Genomic DNA, 20,587 nt, shown 5'->3' on the forward strand with positions numbered 1-20,587 from the left:
TCCACAGAATCAATGATGGAGGATACAACCATTAGTTGTTTTCTTATGAATTCATGTTTAATGAAGTTGCTCTCCTGACTGAAATTAGCCTTTTTAAGTTCATTTCCAGATCAATTTGATCATATTTTAAGTTTTTTGTTTTATTTTACCAACATGCTGCATACTCTGGCTTTTTGTTTATAAATACACAAATAATAAGGACCTCATTTTATTTATTTTCGTCCTGCTAGTGTTGGTACTTTATTCATTTAGGCTATTTCATACTTTAGGCATCTTTACACTTTTATGGGATGCAATAAATGCCAAATTGTGCTGCTTTTGATTTTTGGGGGGACATTAGTCATTTAAAAGATTAATTGAAAGTAATAATATTATATACACAGATAAAGCCTGATGGATTGATCCAAAAGAAGTTAATCGGTCCAGTTCTATGAGTACAGGAAAAAACCTTGAGGGTTTTCTCTGTTGCTTCCAAGAAATGGACAAAACATTTCATTTTTGTGTAGAATTTAGTGATTAACCAAATATAAAATGATATCTTAAACACAAGATCATTTCCAGTCTTTATGAAGAAATGTAGTTTCTAAGGCCTAAATCCCAATTTGTTCCACAAGTAACAAACATGTATTACTTTATTGTGACCACAAGGGGGAGCCCTTCCATGCAGTTTGCAGACCATAATAGTCAGGACATACATGAGATTAGCCATTAAAAAAAACTATTTTCATACTAATTTTTTTCCTGTTTTATTTCAGAAATGCATTTTTTATTTTCTAGATCAGAAAACTTTCTAAGACTCATAATTATTGTTTTTTTCTTTCTCTCATGCAATAAACATATAATCAAAGGCCTTCAATTATTTATTTTGTCTGGAAATACAATTCAGAAAAAAGAACTTGTGGAACAAACCAAAAAAATAAAAACAATACATTCTGAGTTGTGGACATTTTTCCTGTGATGTCCAACATCTGGCGAAAACATGCTGAGGTGGAAAGTCAGTGGAAGGGCTTCAATGAGGTCAAAGCCAGCAGTCACACACAAACACAAACACATTGAGGCCACACAGCGCGGCTAATTACTGTAATTTCAGTAACATCTGAGCACCTGACAAATGTGGCTGCCTTACTGCTGAAGCTGCCAAGATGGGGTCTAAGGTCATGTTCGGGCTCAGAGCTGTGTGTGATGTGGGCGGAGTTTCAGATGTTCAAACACAGCAGGCTGAAAAATGAACAAACTGCATCAGCACATTAGTCCTTCAGGAAAGATGGACAAACTTGTCTGTTGGTAAAGCCTGCCGCCACAGTTGAAATGATGCAGAATATGTCAGGTGACACATTTCAGTGCCAACAACTCAACACCTCATTCAATCAAAGCTGCTGCAGGTTCTGAAGAAACCAGAAGAGCCATAAAAATACAGAGAGATTGGTGACAACTAGCAATAGAGGAAAAGACTAAAGGAAATCAATTAAGGCAAAATCAATGCCATTTTTTTAACAACTAAAGTCTGAGGAAGAAAATGAAGCCATCATTGATCGTTACTCACCTGACCTCCAATTGTTTATTTCACATTAATAATTGGGAAGAAAATGCAGCTGGAGGAGAGGAAGCCAATAAACTTAAATTTAAACAAATGTCTGTGGTGTTGAAAAGCTGAGCCTGAAGTGGATAAACGTTCCTGATGGACCAATCAGAGATCAGGGAGTTGCTTCTTGTAAGAGAGGTTGTTTCAAGTTGGATGAAAATAAAGAAGATTTATTTATTTCTATCTGTAATTAGCTAAATCCATAATTGTCTTTACTGCTTTTGTCTTTTAAGGTCTCTCACATTTTTACTCCAATATTGGCTTCTTTTTTCTTGTAAATATTACCTCACTTTTATTAATGGATCACATAATAAACATGTGTGGTTGTGTTGGGAGGGGGGGTCAGCTAAGGAGACAAGCAACCTAATCAAAGTCAACGGCATCATGTTATACTTCATTAAGATTCTCAACAACATCAGGCAGTCTGCAGAGGAACTATTAGATGTTCCAGCATGACCCAAAACACACAGCCAAGTGATGAAGAAATGGTTAGCCCACAAAAATATTAACAATGTGGAGAGTCCTGACTTGAATCTGACAGAGAATCAGTGGACTGAGCTCAACATTAGGGTGGTGGCAGAGAGGCCAAACCTCAAAGACTTTAGGCTGGAGACATGGAAAACATCTGTCATGTCAACAATTCTGGGAAACATTTGGTTGCTGTAATAGCCAATAAAGTCTTCTCCATTGATTGCTATGAAGGGTATGAATAATTATAGCAATGAGCTTTTTTTGTTCAAATGTGGATTAAAACAGATTTGGATTTTGTCAAAGTGAAACCCTTTTTATTTGTTGTATTTTGGTAGATGCCTGTTTCATTTTCCAATCAGAAAACAACTTCTTGATTGGATGAAAATAGTTTTTAATCCAAATCTACCTGGAGTATGAAGTATTTGTTGATTAGCCCTGGTTGACATGGTCCAGGTGGAGTGAGCATGATCCTCAGAACAGGACTCTCAGGAATCTTTCATTAACACAGAAATTGGTCTGAGTCAACCAGGATCAATCACCCGGTTGGACCACGGTTGCTGCAACAGTTTTTGTTTTGACCTTCAAGTCTTGATCTTCATGTTTTGGTCTTCACGTTTTGGACATGCATTTCAACCTCCAAAAACCTTTTGAGCAACCCTGTTTGTAATAATAACCAGATTCCAAATTCAAAGTGAAGAAGATCCAGACACCTGAACCTGGAGCATTCCAGACCAACGATTTTCTCCTGTTTAGAAATGACTTTGGTGGAACAATGGAAGCAGTGCTGTCCTCTGTGTCTCTGTCTCTGCACTAGAGAGGGATCATTAAAATGTGGACATAAAGACGGTCCTTCAAGCAACAAGCACTACAGCACGTGGTGAAACAAAAGAGACATTTTCTCATTGTGATGAAGAGATTCCCCGGAATCCTGGCAAAGTTCTATAGGGGTTTGTTATTTTACAGCCATTCATTTTTCCTATTCCAGATTTAACAAATAGGTAAAGCCTTTAGCCCATTAAAACTAATTTTCTCTTGCACTTGCAAGTCTTGAAAAAGATCTTCAAAACTCTTGTGTGTTCAGCTCAGTGACGTTGAATCAACCCTGAACTGTGTCAGAGTTTGGATGACGGTCTGTTCTGATTGGCTGGAGCTCCAGTGACCGATATGAGCCGACCCCACAGATGGAGGCGGCTGACACCCCCATCAGGAGCGATGATGAGCCGAACGTGACTAACAGGACGATTCAGTGTCAGATCTGCTTTGCTGTAGTGATGTCTTTGATGAGGACGTAGCTGCAGCACAGAGAAAATCACGCAGGTCAGGACGTTAATCACAGCTCTGTTTAAAACAATCTCAATGGGGCTCAATGTTTACCTTCTGAGGTGGCAGGAGAACCTCCCATTTCCCAGAGTTCCATCTGGTTTGGATGCACCGCATCTCCTCTTCTGGGGTTAAAAGGCACGCTTCGATCCGACAGGAGTCCGGGAAGTTACCTGAGGGGAAAACATATAAACAAATAACAGATAGAAAGATGAGGGTTTTTTTAGAGGAACGATGAAGCGAATCAGCAGAGATTGCTCCGATGTATCTCTACCTTTGAAATGGTTGGTGTCGACCTCGATGCTGCTGATCAGTCCAGGATGGCCGAGACGAAACACGGCCCATTCCCAGCCAGGCACCCGGAGGATTCCCCGCTGGTCTGCCTGCAAGACGACAAGAACAGAAACCATTTCACACGTCTCTAACAGTCCAACTTTTTACACTAACCCATATTCATGAGGAGGATGAGAATCCTTCAATGAATCTAAATGGAAAAAAATATGAAAGAAAGGGAAAATAATCTTCCAGCGAAAGGGAAATCACTGAAACGATTAAAAGCAATATTCCTTTAAGAAAGCCAGGCAGGGGTTTTCATATTCCTCCATCTACAGTGCAGAACATCAACAATGAGTTCAAGGGATCTCAGAACAAGCGTAGAACCAACAGCTCTGATCTCCGATTGCTCAGGATCCTCCACATCAAGAGCAGCATTAATCAGCAGCTTGAGGCTCATGGTCAACTAATAACTTCTAGAAGACTTTGGTGAATTTCTGCAATGTGAAGTTACCTTCAAAACCATTATAGTGCAGAAAAGAAGCTTCATGATATCACACCGAGGAAACTATGGATTGTGGTCGGATGAATTAATACTCCACCTCGGTAATATATTACATTGTGTTAAAAAGGGTAAGGGCCAGTGTTCTCCACATTTCCCAGGGGGTTCCACAGGGTTCTGTCCTTGGATACTTTTAGTGGACCATTTACATAAAAATTGAACATTTTCATTATACAACAGACATTCCGTCTCTATGCTGATGACACTGTTCTGCATTATTGTGGAGGCTGCATTCATTTCTCTATTCAAAACCTTGAGTCAGTTTATCTCCTCCAAAAAGCAGCTGTTTAAATTAAAACTGACTGGAAACAGTTCAAAGACTAACAACTCCAGAAAAATGAATTGAAATTGAGAGTGTCTGACTACAACAATTTGGACCATCTGGGTTAATGGAAATTAAGCTTTAAAACCTTTATTGACTCTTTGTTTTTGAAACTGAGACAGGAACTTCATTGTGTCTTTTGAAATAACTCCCGATTTCCAAGAAAGTACTTGATTTTCTCTCTGTTGTCGAAGATGCTGATGTCATTTACGGTACAGCAGCGTTCTCCACTCTCAGACCTCTCCATGCTGTTTATCTCCCTGCTTTAGGACTCATCCCAGGAGATGGCTTTGGAACACAACTTTGTGTGGTATTTCAGAAAACTGGCCTCACAACTCTTTCTGTAAGAGGAGATCAGCACTTAAAACACTTTAAACTGTCATGACTGATTCCCTTGCCTCCATTTCATTCTTGATGAAACCAATTTAAAGCATCCTCTTATGTTCTTCAACTGTTATCCTTGTTCTGTTTTCTTTTTTGTCCTCTGCTTTAACAGCATATGCTGTTGTTTCTGTATTTTATTGTAACAAATTAACTTCAGCACCACAAAATAGTCTTTTTTTAAGAGATGGAAGCTGGGCTTTCAATTAAAATGCATAATTTAACAGCTCTGCTGAAAGTCACTAATGATATTCTTAGGGCCTCAGATAATGGACTTGTGTCTGTTCTGGTTCTGTTAGATCTCAGTGCTGCATTTGATCCAGTCGATCACATAAATTCTCTTAGAAAGGCTGGAATATGCTGTAGGGATCAGGGGAACAGCGCTAGGCTGGTTTAAATCTTATCTGTCTGACAGATTCCAGTTTGTTCATGTAAATGATAAATCATCTTTAAACTCCAGGGTTAATTGTGGAGTACCCCAGGGTTCAGTACTTGGGCCAATTCTCTTTACTATATATATGCTTCCAATAGGTCAAATTATCAGGCAGCATAGAATAAATGTTCACTGTTACGCTGATGATACTCAGCTTTACTTATTCATAAATCCTGATGAGCCCAACCAGTTAGATAGACTACAAGCATGTCTTGAAGATATAAAAACTTGGATGACTTTAAATTTTCTGCTTCTAAATTCAGACAAGACAGAAGTTGTCGTCTTTGGACCGGAGTCTTTAAAAAAGAAACTGCTTAGTCAATCATTTAACCTGGATGGCATTAAATTGACCTCTGATAATAAAGTAAAAAACCTTGGTGTTATTTTTGACCAGGACATGTCATTTAAACCCCATATTAAACAGGTTTCTAGGATTTCCTTCTTTCACCTCCGGAACATCCGTGAGGCAGACACCCTGTCTACTTTTAAGGCTAGGCTTAAAACTTTCCTTTTTGATAAAGCTTATAGTTAGAGTGGCTTAGGTTATCCTGAGCTATCTCTGTAGTTATGCTGCTATAGGCTTATGCTGCTGGAGGACATAATGACCACTTTCACCCTCTTCACAACATTCTCATACTACTCTTCAGTTTTGCATTATTTGCTCTTATTTCAGCTTTTAACTTTGTTCTCTCTTTTCTCTTCCTAGAAGCTACACCTGGCCTGGCTCTGTGTCTACCTGTGACACCTTTCTGGAGAGCGGCATCGTCTGAGTTTCTGCTGGCAACAATTTAATGCTCACCTTCTACCGATGATCCACATAGCCCTGTCTTTCAGTGTTTAACCCTTTCTCTCTCCTAGACATGGCTACTGACTGAGCTTCTACTGTAACTAACTCTATGTGCTCTCTTTCAGACTCTAACCTTGAAAACTGGATCAGAGTTTATCTGTTCTTTCTTTCTAGATGAAACGACTAAAGGAGCTACATCCATTAACATTTACTTTTCCTTCCCATAGAAAGTACTCCTGGATCAGTGCTTCTTTGTTCTCTTTGTGTCTCTGCTCTGTTCTCTCAAACCCCCAGTGGGTCGTGGCAGATGGCCGCTCACACTGAGCCTGGTTCTGGTTCTGCTGGAGGTTTCTTCCTGTTAAAAGGGAGTTTTTCCTCTCCACTGTCGCTACATGCATGCTCAGTATGAGGGATTGCTGCAAAGTCAACGCCAGTGACTGTCCACTGTCTCTACATGCTCATCCAGGAGGAGTGAATGCTGCAAGTCACTGACTGGATGCAATCTGCTGGGTTTCCTTAGATAGAAAAACTTTTTATCTAATTTGAATAAATAACTGAATCTGACTGAACTGTTCAATGGTTAGGATTAACTGGAATGTATGAACCTGACTGTTGTGAAGAACCTTGAGACAACATGTGTTGTGAATTGGCGCTATATAAATAAAACTGAATTGAATTGAAACTGAATTTAACAAGTCCTTCAGACAGATGTAGTATACATGTATGAGCTTGTATCATTGTGAATGATTTTAATGACAATTTAAACAAATTGAAAGTGGAAACCTTCAGCTTTTTGGGTCGGTCTAATCTGCGGGCTGTTTCCCATCCGTCAGCCATGTTGGCAGCTAGTCCAAGTCCTGCAAAAAAAACAAATATAGGACTTTTTAGATTAGATTCTGTTCTTTTCTGGTTCAGCAAATATTTTGCTTGGTTTTCCACAGGCAGAGCCAGGTCGGTGTTAAGATATTTAAACTAATTTATGAACACCATTTCTTTTACAGTCTTGATCTTCTTTTCCCATTTTTTATTTGCATTAATCAACAGAGCTGTAGACAAAAACTCAACAGTAAATTTAATGCAGCACCAATAGGGTTCATATGGAGTCTCAATCTGTTCTAATATTCAGTTGAAAATGGCAGCTGTGGGTCCAGTGATTGTTTCATGGCATTCCTGGTATACCGCAGAGAAGCTGGTTGCCTACATGTGCCATGCTTGGACTTCTTCTGTGCTGCCTTAACAAACTGACTGTTATTAAAAAAAAAGAAAATCAAAGGCAAAATAAAAACAAAAGTACATTTAAAAAGACCTAAATCTGACAATTATAACACTGTCACAAATGTTACAGTTTCTTCTTTTAGATATTTCTATTTTCTTTTTCATCTCTTTGTAATTTTTAATTTATTTAATTTAAATTTTTATATGTAATTTAGTTGTTTTTATTTAATATACATTTTTCTCACAATAGGACATTTATTCTTTTTTGTCTTTTTATTTTATTATTTTTCTTACATTTAAATTTTATTTTTATTATTATATTTTAAATTAAAACTTTTATGTTTATTTACTAAAAATACAGGTCCTTCTCAAAATATTAGCATATTGTGATAAAGTTCATTATTTTCCATAATGTCATGATGAAAATTTAACATTCATATATTTTAGATTCATTGCACACTAACTGAAATATTTCAGGTCTTTTATTGTCTTAATACGGATGATTTTGGCATACAGCTCATGAAAACCCAAAATTCCTATCTCACAAAATTGGCATATCATTAAAAGTTTCTCTAAACGAGCTATGAACCTAATCATCTGAATCAACGAGTTAACTCTAAACACCTGCAAAAGATTCCTGAGGCCTTTAAAACTCCCAGCCTGGTTCATCACTCAAAACCCCAATCATGGGTAAGACTGCCGACCTGACTGCTGTCCAGAAGGCCACTATTGACACCCTCAAGCAAGAGGGTAAGACACAGAAAGACATTTCTGAACGAATAGGCTGTTCCCAGAGTGCTGTATCAAGGCACCTCAGTGGGAAGTCTGTGGGAAGGAAAAAGTGTGGCAGAAAACGCTGCACAACGAGAAGAGGTGACCGGACCCTGAGGAAGATTGTGGAGAAGGGCCGATTCCAGACCTTGGGGGACCTGCGGAAGCAGTGGACTGAGTCTGGAGTAGAAACATCCAGAGCCACCGTGCACAGGCGTGTGCAGGAAATGGGCTACAGGTGCCGCATTCCCCAGGTCAAGCCACTTTTGAACCAGAAACAGCGGCAGAAGCGCCTGACCTGGGCTACAGAGAAGCAGCACTGGACTGTTGCTCAGTGGTCCAAAGTACTTTTTTCGGATGAAAGCAAATTCTGCATGTCATTCGGAAATCAAGGTGCCAGAGTCTGGAGGAAGACTGGGGAAAGGAAATGCCAAAATGCCAGAAGTCCAGTGTCAAGTACCCACAGTCAGTGATGGTCTGGGGTGCCAGTGTCAGCTGCTGGTGTTGGTCCACTGTGTTTTATCAAGGGCAGGGTCAATGCAGCTAGCTATCAGGAGATTTTGGAGCACTTCATGCTTCCATCTGCTGAAAAGCTTAATGGAGATGAAGATTTCATTTTTCAGCATGACCTGGCACCTGCTCACAGTGCCAAAACCACTGGTAAATGGTTTACTGACCATGGTATCACTGTGCTCAATTGGCCTGCCAACTCTCCTGACCTGAACCCCATAGAGAATCTGTGGGATATTGTGAAGAGAACGTTGAGAGACTCAAGACCCAACACTCTGGATGAGCTAAAGGCCGCTATCGAAGCATCCTGGGCCTCCATAAGACCTCAGCAGTGCCACAGGCTGATTGCCTCCATGCCACGCCGCATTGAAGCAGTCATTTCTGCAAAAGGATTCCCGACCAAGTATTGAGTGCATAACTGTACATGATTATTTGAAGGTTGACGTTTTTTGTATTAAAAACACTTTTCTTTTATTGGTCGGATGAAATATGCTAATTTTGTGAGATAGGAATTTTGGGTTTTCATGAGCTGTATGCCAAAATCATCCGTATTAAGACAATAAAAGACCTGAAATATTTCAGTTAGTGTGCAATGAATCTAAAATATATGAATGTTAAATTTTCATCACGACATTATGGAAAATAATGAACTTTATCACAATATGCTAATTATTAGAGAAGGACCTGTATATAAACTTTTAAAACCTTTTTCCTATTTATTTTTTTTTTTTTGAAAGTAGTGAGTTAGCCGGTTGGTGGAGAGTTCAGTGAGTTTGTTCAGGACTGTGATGCTGCAGACAGACTGATAAAGACCCAGTTTGATAGCAACACAGCGGTCAGAATTCATTTAATTAGAAGTCAAATAAAAGCTTTTCATTTGTTACTGGGCCTTTGAATATTTGTTATGCCTAACTGCTCTTTTTCTACCGAGAGAAGAAGCCTGAACCTTGACCTGGAGAAGCCAGGATGCCTGAAGCATTAAAAGCATACAAATGTGAGAACATCAGAAGTGCTTGTCTTCAGATATCAACTGGAGTGATTCTAGTTACAAGTCGGTAAACCAGTGGAAATTGCTAATTATTGTGATGGGATTTACTGATTACCTTATCAGTTTGTATTATGAAAGTACTTTGTTTGTATTTCATGTCTAAACACTAGAAGAAACATGTTCGCTAATAGAGGTTGGACCATACTCTGTGTGCCATTAAATTATGGTCAGAGGTGCCAACCAACAGTAACTTTACCTGCATTTTAAAAGCATGGCAGCCATGTTGGGTACTAAACTTGGGGAATTCAGAAAATTTGATGAAATAAACATTGCATTGTTTTTTAATTTAGGCATCATCAACATTGTGACACTCTGACTTGTTGCATTCCCGTTCTGACGTCCGAATACAAAGAGAACACGGCACAATTTACAAGTTACTTGAGTTAACTCGAACCAATCATGTTGCGTGGGTGTCCAAAGTGGGCGTCGCTGTAGCCGAGGCAGACTCCCCCACTGGTCAGCGCTACTAGGTCGACATCCTGGTTAATGGGCACCGAAGACCAATCGCGCATCCCGATACCAAACACCCTCAGTCTGGCTATTCCTCCATCTGAAAAGAAACATCATGTAATGATTTATTTTAGCCCAGGTTCATCAGAAGACAATATTTGTCTTTATTCATAATACATAGTGAGTTGGAAGCAATTTATCCCAAGGTTGTTTAATGAAGAGCAAGATCCACATGACATGATACAAGAAACGGTCAACCACTTTAAATGGCTTCGTCATAAACCAACCACTCTCGGTCAGGATAATCTGACCCTGTGTGTTTATGAGGTGATGTACCTGGATACATGTTGAGGCGCAGGTGCGTGACTCTCCTCTTAAAGCTGACCCTGAAGTAGTTGTGACAACAGTCTGAGTATCCAGGCTGCAGCTCCGACACGCTCACCAGCTCTGGCCAAGCCTCCGAGCTCAGCTGTCGATCATAAAACTGTCAAACTGCACATCAAGTGTCATCCCACCAATAAGACTACATCATAGGCATCAGTTTGTCAGCTCTGAGGCCCATTTAGCAAAGGTCATGCATCACTGAGATGACATGTTTTGGTCTTTAATGCCAATGTGACCATTCCCACACTGACATCACACTGTCAGAGTTACCTTGGCAACAGCAGCAATCTGTGTTTCAGTGGCGGCCATGCCAGTCCGATCTTCCCCGGGAGTGAAGGGCGGCAGCTCATCTGGTCAGGATGAGGTCTTTAACTCGCATATTTAAATAAATTTCACACTTAAATATAAGCACAATATATGGAGGTAAAGGAAGAGAAGACAGAGAACTTTTGGTTCAATGAAGAGCAAGAACCGATGATACAAAGTGGTTATGTACCGAGACAGGCAGCCTGGATGGAGACGTAAGGAGAGTGGTTTCCAGTGAAGAAAGACGTGTCGACATCAAATCCATAAATCAGACCAGGAACTCCCAGCTGAATGATGCACCAGTCATGACCTTCAGTGAGATAGTAGAGAGAAACATGGAGGATGTTGAATAATTAACACATTTCTAAAATGAGCTTTACCCAACACATTTACCAACCATCTTCTCTTTACATGAGATAAAAGACATTCATCAGTTAATATCCTGTAGATTTTAGACCCACATTTGATAAAAAAAAGATATTATGACATTCATCTGCAGATGCTTGACAAGGGTAAGGCTAAAATGTCAGTCAGTCAGTCATTTTCTACCGCTTATTCCATAGTGGGTCACGGGGAAGCTGGTGCCTATCTCCAGCAGTCTATGGGCGAGAGGCGGGGTACACCCTGGACAGGTCGCCAGTCCATCGCAGGGCAACACACAAACAACCACACACACTCATTCATACACCTAAGGGAAATTAAGAGAGACCAATTAACCTAACAGTCATGTCTTTGGACTGTGGGAGGAAGCTGGAGTACCCGGGGAGAACCCACGCATGCACAGGGAGAACATGCAAACTACATGCAGAAAGACCCCCGGCTGGGAGTCGAACCTAGAACCTTCTTGCTGCAAGGCAACAGTGCTAGGCTAAAATGTTCCAGGTTTATATGATAAACCTAAAGGTATAAATACGACCTGAAAACTTCTTATTTTGTCACGTAACCACAAACAATTTTTATGTGATGGACCAACAGAAAGTAGTGCATAGTTGTGAAGTAGAAGAAGAAGTTCAAGTTTTCCTCAGAGATAAATATCTGAGACGTGTGGTGTGCATTTATATTCAGGCCCCCTGAGTCAGAACTCTGTAGAACCAACTTTAACCTCCGGTTCTGGCTGCAGGACTTCTAGGATCAGTTGCAATGGATTTTATTTTGGGATGTCAGAGTACAGGGGGTTGTATGTAAGGAGAATGTAAATGTTGAAACGTTTAATGTCTTCATGTCACAACTGTTGCTAAGTTAAAACCACATTTTCACTCAAGTAGACTTGCTAACATTTGGACTGTAAATCATGACCAAACAGCTCTGTTAGTCTAAGGCTAGAAGAAGTGAACTTCTCCTCCACACTATGCTATGAATAAATGCATTCCACCTCCATTCTGTGGGGCTAAAAACAGACAATGTTGCAACATCATGTGAATTTTACTGGGAGAACAATCGGTTTTGATTTTAGATGCTAACCAGGTATCCTCTTCCTCCTCGTCTCCCAGCCATCCATCCATTTTCCAAATTCTGTGAAGGCAGATGCGATGAATTGCGGAGGCTCTCTCTGGTTAAACATACAGGCTGCAGATGTTAAAGGTTTCTGTGTTTGAAGAAGAAGTTTAGATGACCACACACAGTGAAAGTAAAATTATTTTCCTCCATCCAAGAAGTTTGTTTCTGATAAGAAATATGAGGCATCTCTCAAAAGATAAATCAATTTTTCTTCAAACATTTCTTTTAAAATATAATTTATAATTTCTGACATCCTTCATCTAATTGCTGAGCAGCTTTTTGCATGTTTCCTCTGGTATTTTGAAGATTTATCTTTGGTGATAATCTCCAAGTCTTTGACTCTGGATGACCCCCTTACCATCACCCTAATCTTTACCTCCCTCCACAGATTGTCCATCAGATTCAAGTCAGGACTCTGGCTGGCTGCTCCAAGTTGCTAATATCACTCCAGAAGAAACATGTTGGTAGAATTAATGAACGTTTGGATTAACTTTATCTCAATAAATGGTTCTTAATACACAGCTCAAAAAAATAAAGGGAAGACTTAAACAACACAATTTAACTCCAAGTAAATCAAACCTCTGTGAAATCAAACTGTCCACTTAGGAAGCAACACTGATTGACAATCAATTTCACATCTTGTTGTTCAAATGAAAAAGACAACAGGGGGAAATCTTTGGCGATTATCAAGACACTCAATAAAGGAGTGGTTCTGCAGGTGGGGACCACAGACCACTTCTCAGTACCGATGCTTTCTGGATGATGTTTTGGTCACTTTTGAATGTTGGTGGTGCTTTCACACTCGTGGTAGCATGAGACGGACTCTACAACCCACACAAGTGGCTCAGGTAGTGCAGCTCATCCAGGATGGCACATCAATGCCAGCTGTGGCAAGAAGGTTTGCTGTGTCTGTCAACGTAGTGTCCAGAACCTGGAGGCGCTACCAGGAGACAGGCCAGTACACCAGGAGATGTGGAGGAGGCCGTAGGAGGACAACAACCCAGCAGCAGGACCGCTACCTCCACCTTTGTGCAAGGAGGCACAAACGGTTAGAAACCGACTCCATGTGTTATGATTCTGGCACATCTGCTCTACCGTCTCCCTGGCTGCAATCAGCAGATTAGATGCACCTGGTGGCTGCTGCAGTGTAGTGCAATCTGTGGCATGCCAAGCACCTGTGTCTTCCCTGATATATACCGACTCTGACAAGCAGACGGTGCCAGATTTTTGAAAGCCATCGTGTGAGTAGATTTCCAGCATTCCTTCCTGTCTGATCATTGTTCTTGACCTTGCCTTGCCTTTTGGATTTATGCCTCTGCCTGCGCCCTGTCGGACTATTTGGATTCTGGTTGTCAACATTGTTTCCTGCATCTGGTTTATGCCTCTGCCTGCCCCTTGCCTGACGTCTCTTGTTCCGATCGTTGACCCTGTTTCTGTCCTCGGATTATTCAGCCTGGAGTCACATCTTACCTGTGCTGTGGAGATCACCGCCTGCCGCCCACTGAGGTTTCCCCTCTGGGTTTCAAGTTCCACTCAAGACAAAAGCAGGTTTGTGACTTTTCTGATCCCTGCAAAATCTGGAGAGACAACAAGTCACTAATCCCTCTTTCTGCCTCAGTGATTCCTGGAAGCTGTGAGGAGTGATACCTGTGTGACGTTTTCCTGTGGCTGAATAAACCTTTTAAACTTTCAGTACTGTGTCTGGCTGAATCTTGGGTCCGCCTTTTTCTGACTCATAGCACCATGAGGATGGTATGAGGGCCCGACGTCCACAAATGGGGGTTGTGCTCACAGCCCAACACCATGCAGGACGCTTGGCATTTGCCAGAGAACACCAGGATTGGTAAATTTGCCAACGGCGCCCTGTGGTCTTCACAGATGAAAGCAGGTTCACTCTGAGCACTTGTGACAGACGTGACAGAGTCTGGAGACACCGTGGAGAGAGATCTGCTGCCTGCAACATCCTTCAGCTTGACTGGTTTGGCAGTGGGTCAGTAATGGTGTAGGGTGGCATTTCTTTGGAGGGCAGCATGGCCTCCATGTGCTCGCCAGAGGTAGCCTGACTGCCATTAGGTACCGAGATGAGATCCTCAGACCCCTTGTGAGACCATATGCTGGTGCAGTTGGCTCTGGGTTCCTCCTAATGCAGGACAATGCTAGACCTCATGTGGCTGGAGTGTGTCAGCAGTTCCTGCAAGATGAAGACATTGAAGCTATGGACTGGCCCGCCCGTTCCCCAGACCTGAACCTGATTGAGCACATCTGGGACATCATGTCTCGCTCCATCCACCAATGTCACGTTGCACCACAGACTGTCCAGGAGTTGGATGCTTTAGTCCAGGTCTGGGAGGAGATCCCTCAGGAGACCATCCACCGTCTCATCAGGAGCATGCCCAGACTTTGTAGGGAGGTCATAGAGACACGTGGAGGTCACACACAATACTGAGCCTCATTTTGACTTGTTTTAAGGACATTACATCAAAGTTGGATCAGCCTCTAGTGTGTTTTTCCACTTTAATTTTGTGTATGACTCCAAATCCAGGCCTCCATTGGTTAATAAATTTGATTTCCATTGATGATTTTTATGTGATTTTGTTGTCAGCACATTTAACTTTGTACAGAACAAAGTATTCAATGAGAATATTTCATTCATTCAGATCTAGGATGTGTTATTTAAGTGTTCCCTTTATTTTTTGGAGCAGTGTGTTTAACTGTGGACGTGGAACCAGAGATACAAGCTGAGACATGAACAATGAAGATGAAGACATAAACATTTTTTGATTTACAGCCAAGTAGTTTCCCAACCTTAAAAATGTTTTTGTTTAATAGGCAAAGCCACTCATACAAATAAAATCAATATAACCAGACTTTCACCTTTAGCAGGTTTTTAGCTGGAGCAAACCACTCATCTGTGGCAAAAATAACCTGAAAGAATAACACAAAGCACAGAATTAGAAACAATCCAATCCCAAGAATAAATACATGTTATTTAAAGCTGTTGTGTTTTAAGAAAATGTATTTTACTGATTTTTGTTAAATTTCTCATTTCATTTAAGATTCTGTGAAATTTTAGAGATTATTGTTTGAAAAATTTAGTTTTTTTAACAAATTGTACACTTCATATTAAGTTTTACTCTTTATGATACAAAGAACTTTCTGGTCTTTCTTAGACGATTAAAAATGTGTTTTTCCATCAGTTAGTGTCAGCTTAATGCAAATACAATCATATCTTACAATTTAAAATTACCTCAGAGGAAGCAGTTTTAATAGTGTGCACCAGAGTGTAAATGATTCATGGTGGAGTGCAACCAACTTCCAAAAAGTAAAATAAACATCGGAAAGTTTGCTTCAAATTTTGCCACTGCTTTTATTTTAAATTATGCTAAAGCTTCATTTTCCCAAATAGCAAATCTTTATCTAGAGTTGAATACATGTCACCCAGCTGGAAAATGACATTAATCTCAGACGGCTTTGGTGCTTCGTTAATGTGTAGCTGTACTTTCTGTCCGTTGTATTATTCACCTTCCCTCCGACTGTCTCACAGGCGAGATCATTAAACTGCAGGAAGTCCAGCTCTGCTGAAGTCTTTGCGGTCAACCTTCTCTCAGCCATCCTCAAGGTTTTCTTCAGATGTCTCAGACGTGAAGAGAAAGTTTGGAGCAGCTGCTTTTCCTGTTGAACCTTGAAATAAATCTCACATGTGGCGTCAAACCAGCGGTCCAAAGTTCACCAGCTGTTTGTTCTAACAGACTGACTCCAGGTTCAGGTTCAGGAAAACTTTAATGATCCCTTAAACAGCAAGTAGTTTACGGCCACCCAGCCCATGCACATTCGAAGAAATGAAAGACAGAAACAAACTGTGTATATGCTAATTACTGAGTTGCTGAAACTAATCTTGCAGCGTTGTGGTGTCCAAAACACAAATTCCATCCAAAATATTAATGCCTCCACCCTTTTAACTCATTCAAACATTCCAACACAATTCCCTTAAACTTTACCTCAGTGCTCAATAATCAATAATTGTTTTACTTACTTAAAGCAAACAATCTTCTGCCATAAACAAGTCTCCGCTACACATGAGCGACTAACGCTGCAGCCATATGAAGGTAGGTATGATTATGATTTCATTTTCAGCAGGACTTGGTACCTGGCCTCACTGCCAGGAGAACCAACACCTGTTTTAATAACCATAAAGGAAGATGAGAGACCCCAGAACAACAATGCTGATGAGCTGAAGGTCACAATTAAATCATCCTGGAGTGATCTCCTCCCATGCCACACTACACTGATGCAAGAATTCATGCAAAAGGAGCCCAGACCAAGTACTGAGTGGATGTACTGTACAGTTTTAATATTTTAATTTACTGAGAAGCAGCTGTAAAACTATTCCCCGGTGTATTTATGTGTGTGTCATATGTGCATTAATTGTAACTTCAGCTAGAAATGGAATATACCTTCACCTTTTTTTTTAACATACAGGGGTTGGACAATGAAACTGAAACACCTGGTTTTAGACCACAATAATTTATTAGTATGGTGTAGGGCCTCCTTTTGCAGCCAATACAGCGTTAATTCGTCTTGGGAATGACATACAAGTCCTGCACAGTGGTCAGAGGGATTTTAAGCCATTCTTCTTGCAGGATAGTGGCCAGGTCACTACGTGATACTGGTGGAGGAAAACGTTTCCTGACTCGCTCCTCCAAAACACCCCAAAGTGACTCAATAATATTTAGATCTGGTGACTGTGCAGGCCATGGGAGATGTTCAACTTCACTTTCATGTTCATCAAACCAATCTTTCACCAGTCTTGCTGTGTGTATTGGTGCATTGTCATCCTGATACATGGCACCGTCTTCAGGATACAATGTTTGAACCATTGGATGCACATGGTCCTCAAGAATGGTTCAGTAGTCCTTGGCAGTGACGCGCCCATCTAGCACAAGTATTGGGCCAAGGGAATACCATGATATGGCAGCCCAAACCATCACTGATCCACCCCCATGCTTCACTCTGGGCATGCAACAGTCTGGGTGGTACGCTTCTTTGGGGCTTCTCCACACCGTAACTCTCCTGGATGTGGGGAAAACAGTAAAGGTGGACTCATCAGAGAATAATACATGTTTCACATTGTCCACAGCCCAAGATTTGCGCTCCTTGCACCATTGAAACCGACGTTTGGCATTGGCATGATTGACCAAAGGTTTGACTATAGCAGCCCGGCCGTGTATATTGACCCTGTGGAGCTCCTGACGGACAGTTCTGGTGGAAACAGGAGAGTTGAGGTGCACATTTAATTCTGCCATGATTTGGGCAGCCGGGGTTTTATGTTTTTTGGATACAATCCTGGGTTAGCACCCGAACATCCCTTTCAGACAGCTTCCTCTTGCTGTCCACAGTTAATCCTGTTGGATGTGGTTCGTCCTTCTTGGTGGTATGCTGACATTACCCTGGATACTGTGGCTCTTGATACATCACAAAGACTTGCTGTCTTGGTCACAGATGCGCCAGCAAGACGTGCACCAACAATTTGTCCTCTTTTGAACTCTGGTATGTCACCCATAATGTTGTGTGCATTTCAATATTTTGAGTAAAACTGTGCTCTTACCCTGCTAGTTGAACCTTCACACTCTGCTCTTACTGGTGCAATGTGCAATCAATGAAGACTGGCTACCAGACTGGTCCAATTTAGCCATGAAACCTCCCACACTAAAATGACAGGTGTTTCAGTTTCATCGTCCAACCCCTGTAGTTCAGATTAAATCTTTTGACATGAAGGACCAATACACTGCTGCGATATTGTGATCCATTGGCCCCATCTAGTGGACATAATGAGTAACTGCATCAAGGTTCCTGCCACTATACAAGACTAAAAGATTTAATCTACAAACTGAAATATTGTAAATATAGTAAATAGTAGTTTTAAGTGTATAATCAGGTCATGTAAAAATGTTTCCTGTTTAAGGAAACTTGATGATTTTACTGAGTCAATGATTTGGTAGCATACCTCCTACAAGAGAAACAAGGGAAATGTGCCATCTAATTTAGAAATGTATTTTTCTTTTATACATTGCCAGAGCAAAGTTTTAATAATATATTTTCAAATATTTTATGTATTCAAATGTGTTTACATCTACTAACAATTCAAAGCACCACTCTGCAATGAAACAAATTATACGTTAACATCACTACATATAAACCCTCACCAGTGTTCTTCATGTCGCACGAGATATTCCACTTTAATAATATATATTATACACACAATATTCCGTCTGTTATTTATTCTGTCTGTTATTATTTGAGCATCACTGTTGCGTCAGCTGTATTTTCCCACTGAATTTCAATTGGTAATTTAATGTTCTTTAACAAACTGAATATTCAGAAAACAAAACACCTCTATGCTAAATATCTCCTTAGATAAGTGAGAAGGAACAAGGAAACGGGTGTTCTCTGTTCATCTAGAGTTCTCCACAGGTCAGGCTGGTTTTCACCTCATTGTTTCAAGGCGATAAAAGATAAACTGTTACAGAGGTGCAATTTAGTCATTGTAAGATATCAGCTGGAGGTTTTAAATAACCTCAACATAATGTTTATCAATGTTTATATCCCATTTTACCCCCATATAAAACAGTGCAACCAACTGCCATCAGAAGTCCTCAAATGACTAAACCTCTTTGTTAGAGAACATTAGAGAACAACCAGCATCATGAAGACCAAGGAACACAGCAGACAGGTCAGGGAGAAAGTTCTGGAGACTTTTAAAGCAGAGTTAGGTTCTTAAACAATATCCCAAGATTTGAACATCTCCCAGAGCTCTGTTCAATCCATGATCTGGACCAACTGCAGACCTATCAAGAAATGGATGTCCACCTAAACTGACAGCCATGGAGAGCAATAATCAGAGAATCAGCTCTCTGAAGGTGAATGGAAATATGAACTGGATGTCCTGGTTGGCTTTGTCTTCAGCCCAGTCCAGAGTGAACTTCTGTGTTAAGAATGTTTTAACAATTCCAGCAACTCCCTTATTCATCACTGTCCTTCCTGGTTCTTCTCTTCCAGATGAGGCGGTGAAGATCTCCTCATGTTGGATTGTTTTCTCTGCTCTGTCTGCTTTCCTGGATTCAATCTGTCTGATCTCATGATCATCCTTGACCTTTGCAGTTCCTTGCTCTGTGATGTAGAGCTCATTAAGATGGGCCAAATTCAGCATCCCCTCAAACACAGAGCAGAAACTTTTCCTCAGCTTTGACTTCAGCTTCAGTGAGCAGCCCACAACAAAAGTTCCTAAAATTATACAAAGAAGAATATATGTGGTAAAACACCAAACATCGAAATAATTTTATAACAGCTGTTGAAATGTTTTGACATTTTTCAGTCCAGTAGTATTAAAGCTCTGATTCAGTTTTCTGCATATTTCATCAGAAAAGCTTTTAAATATAAACTGTTCTGGTTATCATATTAGAGCAAATAGAACAATTGTATTTTCCCTCAGGTAATTAATGAGCTCCTCCTGCTCTATTCTTGTCAGAAACCTCAGGGCAGGCTTCAGAGTGTCTTTCTGCTGCTCTGGATCTGATCTTGACCCGGCCCAAAACCATTTCATCCTGCTTCAGATTCTCCAGAGACTCTGAGGAATCTGAAGTCAGAATCATCTGAAATGTCTTCAGTTCGTTCTTCATAAAGGTTGTTTTCCTCAAGCAGCTGGAGAAAAGAAATATGATTTACATTCAGGTTTTATGTAAACCCATTCCAGATGGTTTACATAGTTTAAATACATTATTAGTCACAGCATGCAGAAAACAGCCATCATATCAGGAAAGTATTTTACTTCTCATCACCTTATTCATTCCATCCCCCACTCTTTGCAGAATTGTTTTAGTTCAAACACATCACAGCATAACCAACCTGTTTAAGGTTATGCCACAGCCTCTCAATTGGATTTAAGTCTGGACTTTGATTAGGCCACTCCAAAACGTTCTTCTCTTTTTTTAATCATTCAGAAGTGGGCGTGCTGGTGGGCTTTGAATCATTGTCCCGCTGCATAACTTTGAATTTCATTATATCAGGGCATGATGTGTTGCTTTTTAGGATCATTTAGCCTACTTCGTATTGTCAGACAGGTTCTGCTTAAATGAATTTTTGATTCTACAGCCAGGCAGTAATCAGATCTTGTTGTGGTTAGTGAAACTGCCACACATTTAGGCTGGTATATCAGTGTTATTGTTTTAAATAGCATGATTTCTGTTCATGTTAATGATAAAACAGTCACAGCATAAAT

The 20,587-nt window shown here is 40.5% G+C and overlaps 1 protein-coding gene across 2 annotated transcripts; it reads right to left on the reverse strand.

Moving 5' to 3' along the window:
- Positions 1-847: 847 nt before the first annotated feature.
- On the reverse strand, positions 848-15,999 carry allc (allantoicase). 2 transcript variants are annotated; one of them, XM_047387501.1, is made up of 11 exons: positions 15,835-15,999; positions 15,187-15,237; positions 12,277-12,364; positions 11,006-11,125; positions 10,780-10,859; positions 10,462-10,594; positions 10,070-10,225; positions 6,915-6,988; positions 3,648-3,756; positions 3,428-3,546; positions 848-3,345 (listed from the first exon to the last, which is right to left on the reverse strand). In XM_047387501.1, exons 1-11 carry the CDS (start codon positions 15,922-15,924, stop codon positions 3,166-3,168), a joined length of 1,200 nt encoding a protein of 399 aa, XP_047243457.1. In that variant the 5' UTR covers positions 15,925-15,999; the 3' UTR covers positions 848-3,165. The 2 variants fall into 2 exon arrangements, with proteins under 2 accessions (XP_047243457.1, XP_047243456.1); XM_047387500.1 differs by having other exon boundaries at positions 10,462-10,609.
- Positions 16,000-20,587: the final 4,588 nt, after the last annotated feature.

Source organism: Girardinichthys multiradiatus, chromosome 15 (assembly GCF_021462225.1).
Source record: "Girardinichthys multiradiatus isolate DD_20200921_A chromosome 15, DD_fGirMul_XY1, whole genome shotgun sequence".
Taxonomy (NCBI): Eukaryota; Metazoa; Chordata; class Actinopteri; order Cyprinodontiformes; family Goodeidae; genus Girardinichthys; species Girardinichthys multiradiatus.

Excerpts from the sequence above, each read along its gene's own strand:
- allc (XM_047387500.1), bottom strand. The coding sequence starts at position 15,924 with ATGGCTGAGAGAAGGTTGACCGCAAAGACTTCAGCAGAGCTGGACTTC. Across the intron at positions 15,238-15,834 it reads GTGAGACAGTCGGAGGGAAG|GTTATTTTTGCCACAGATGA; the intron begins GTGAATAATACA and ends TTATTCTTTCAG. Across the intron at positions 10,226-10,461 it reads GCGCCTCAACATGTATCCAG|ATGGAGGAATAGCCAGACTG; the intron begins GTACATCACCTC and ends GTTTCTTTTCAG.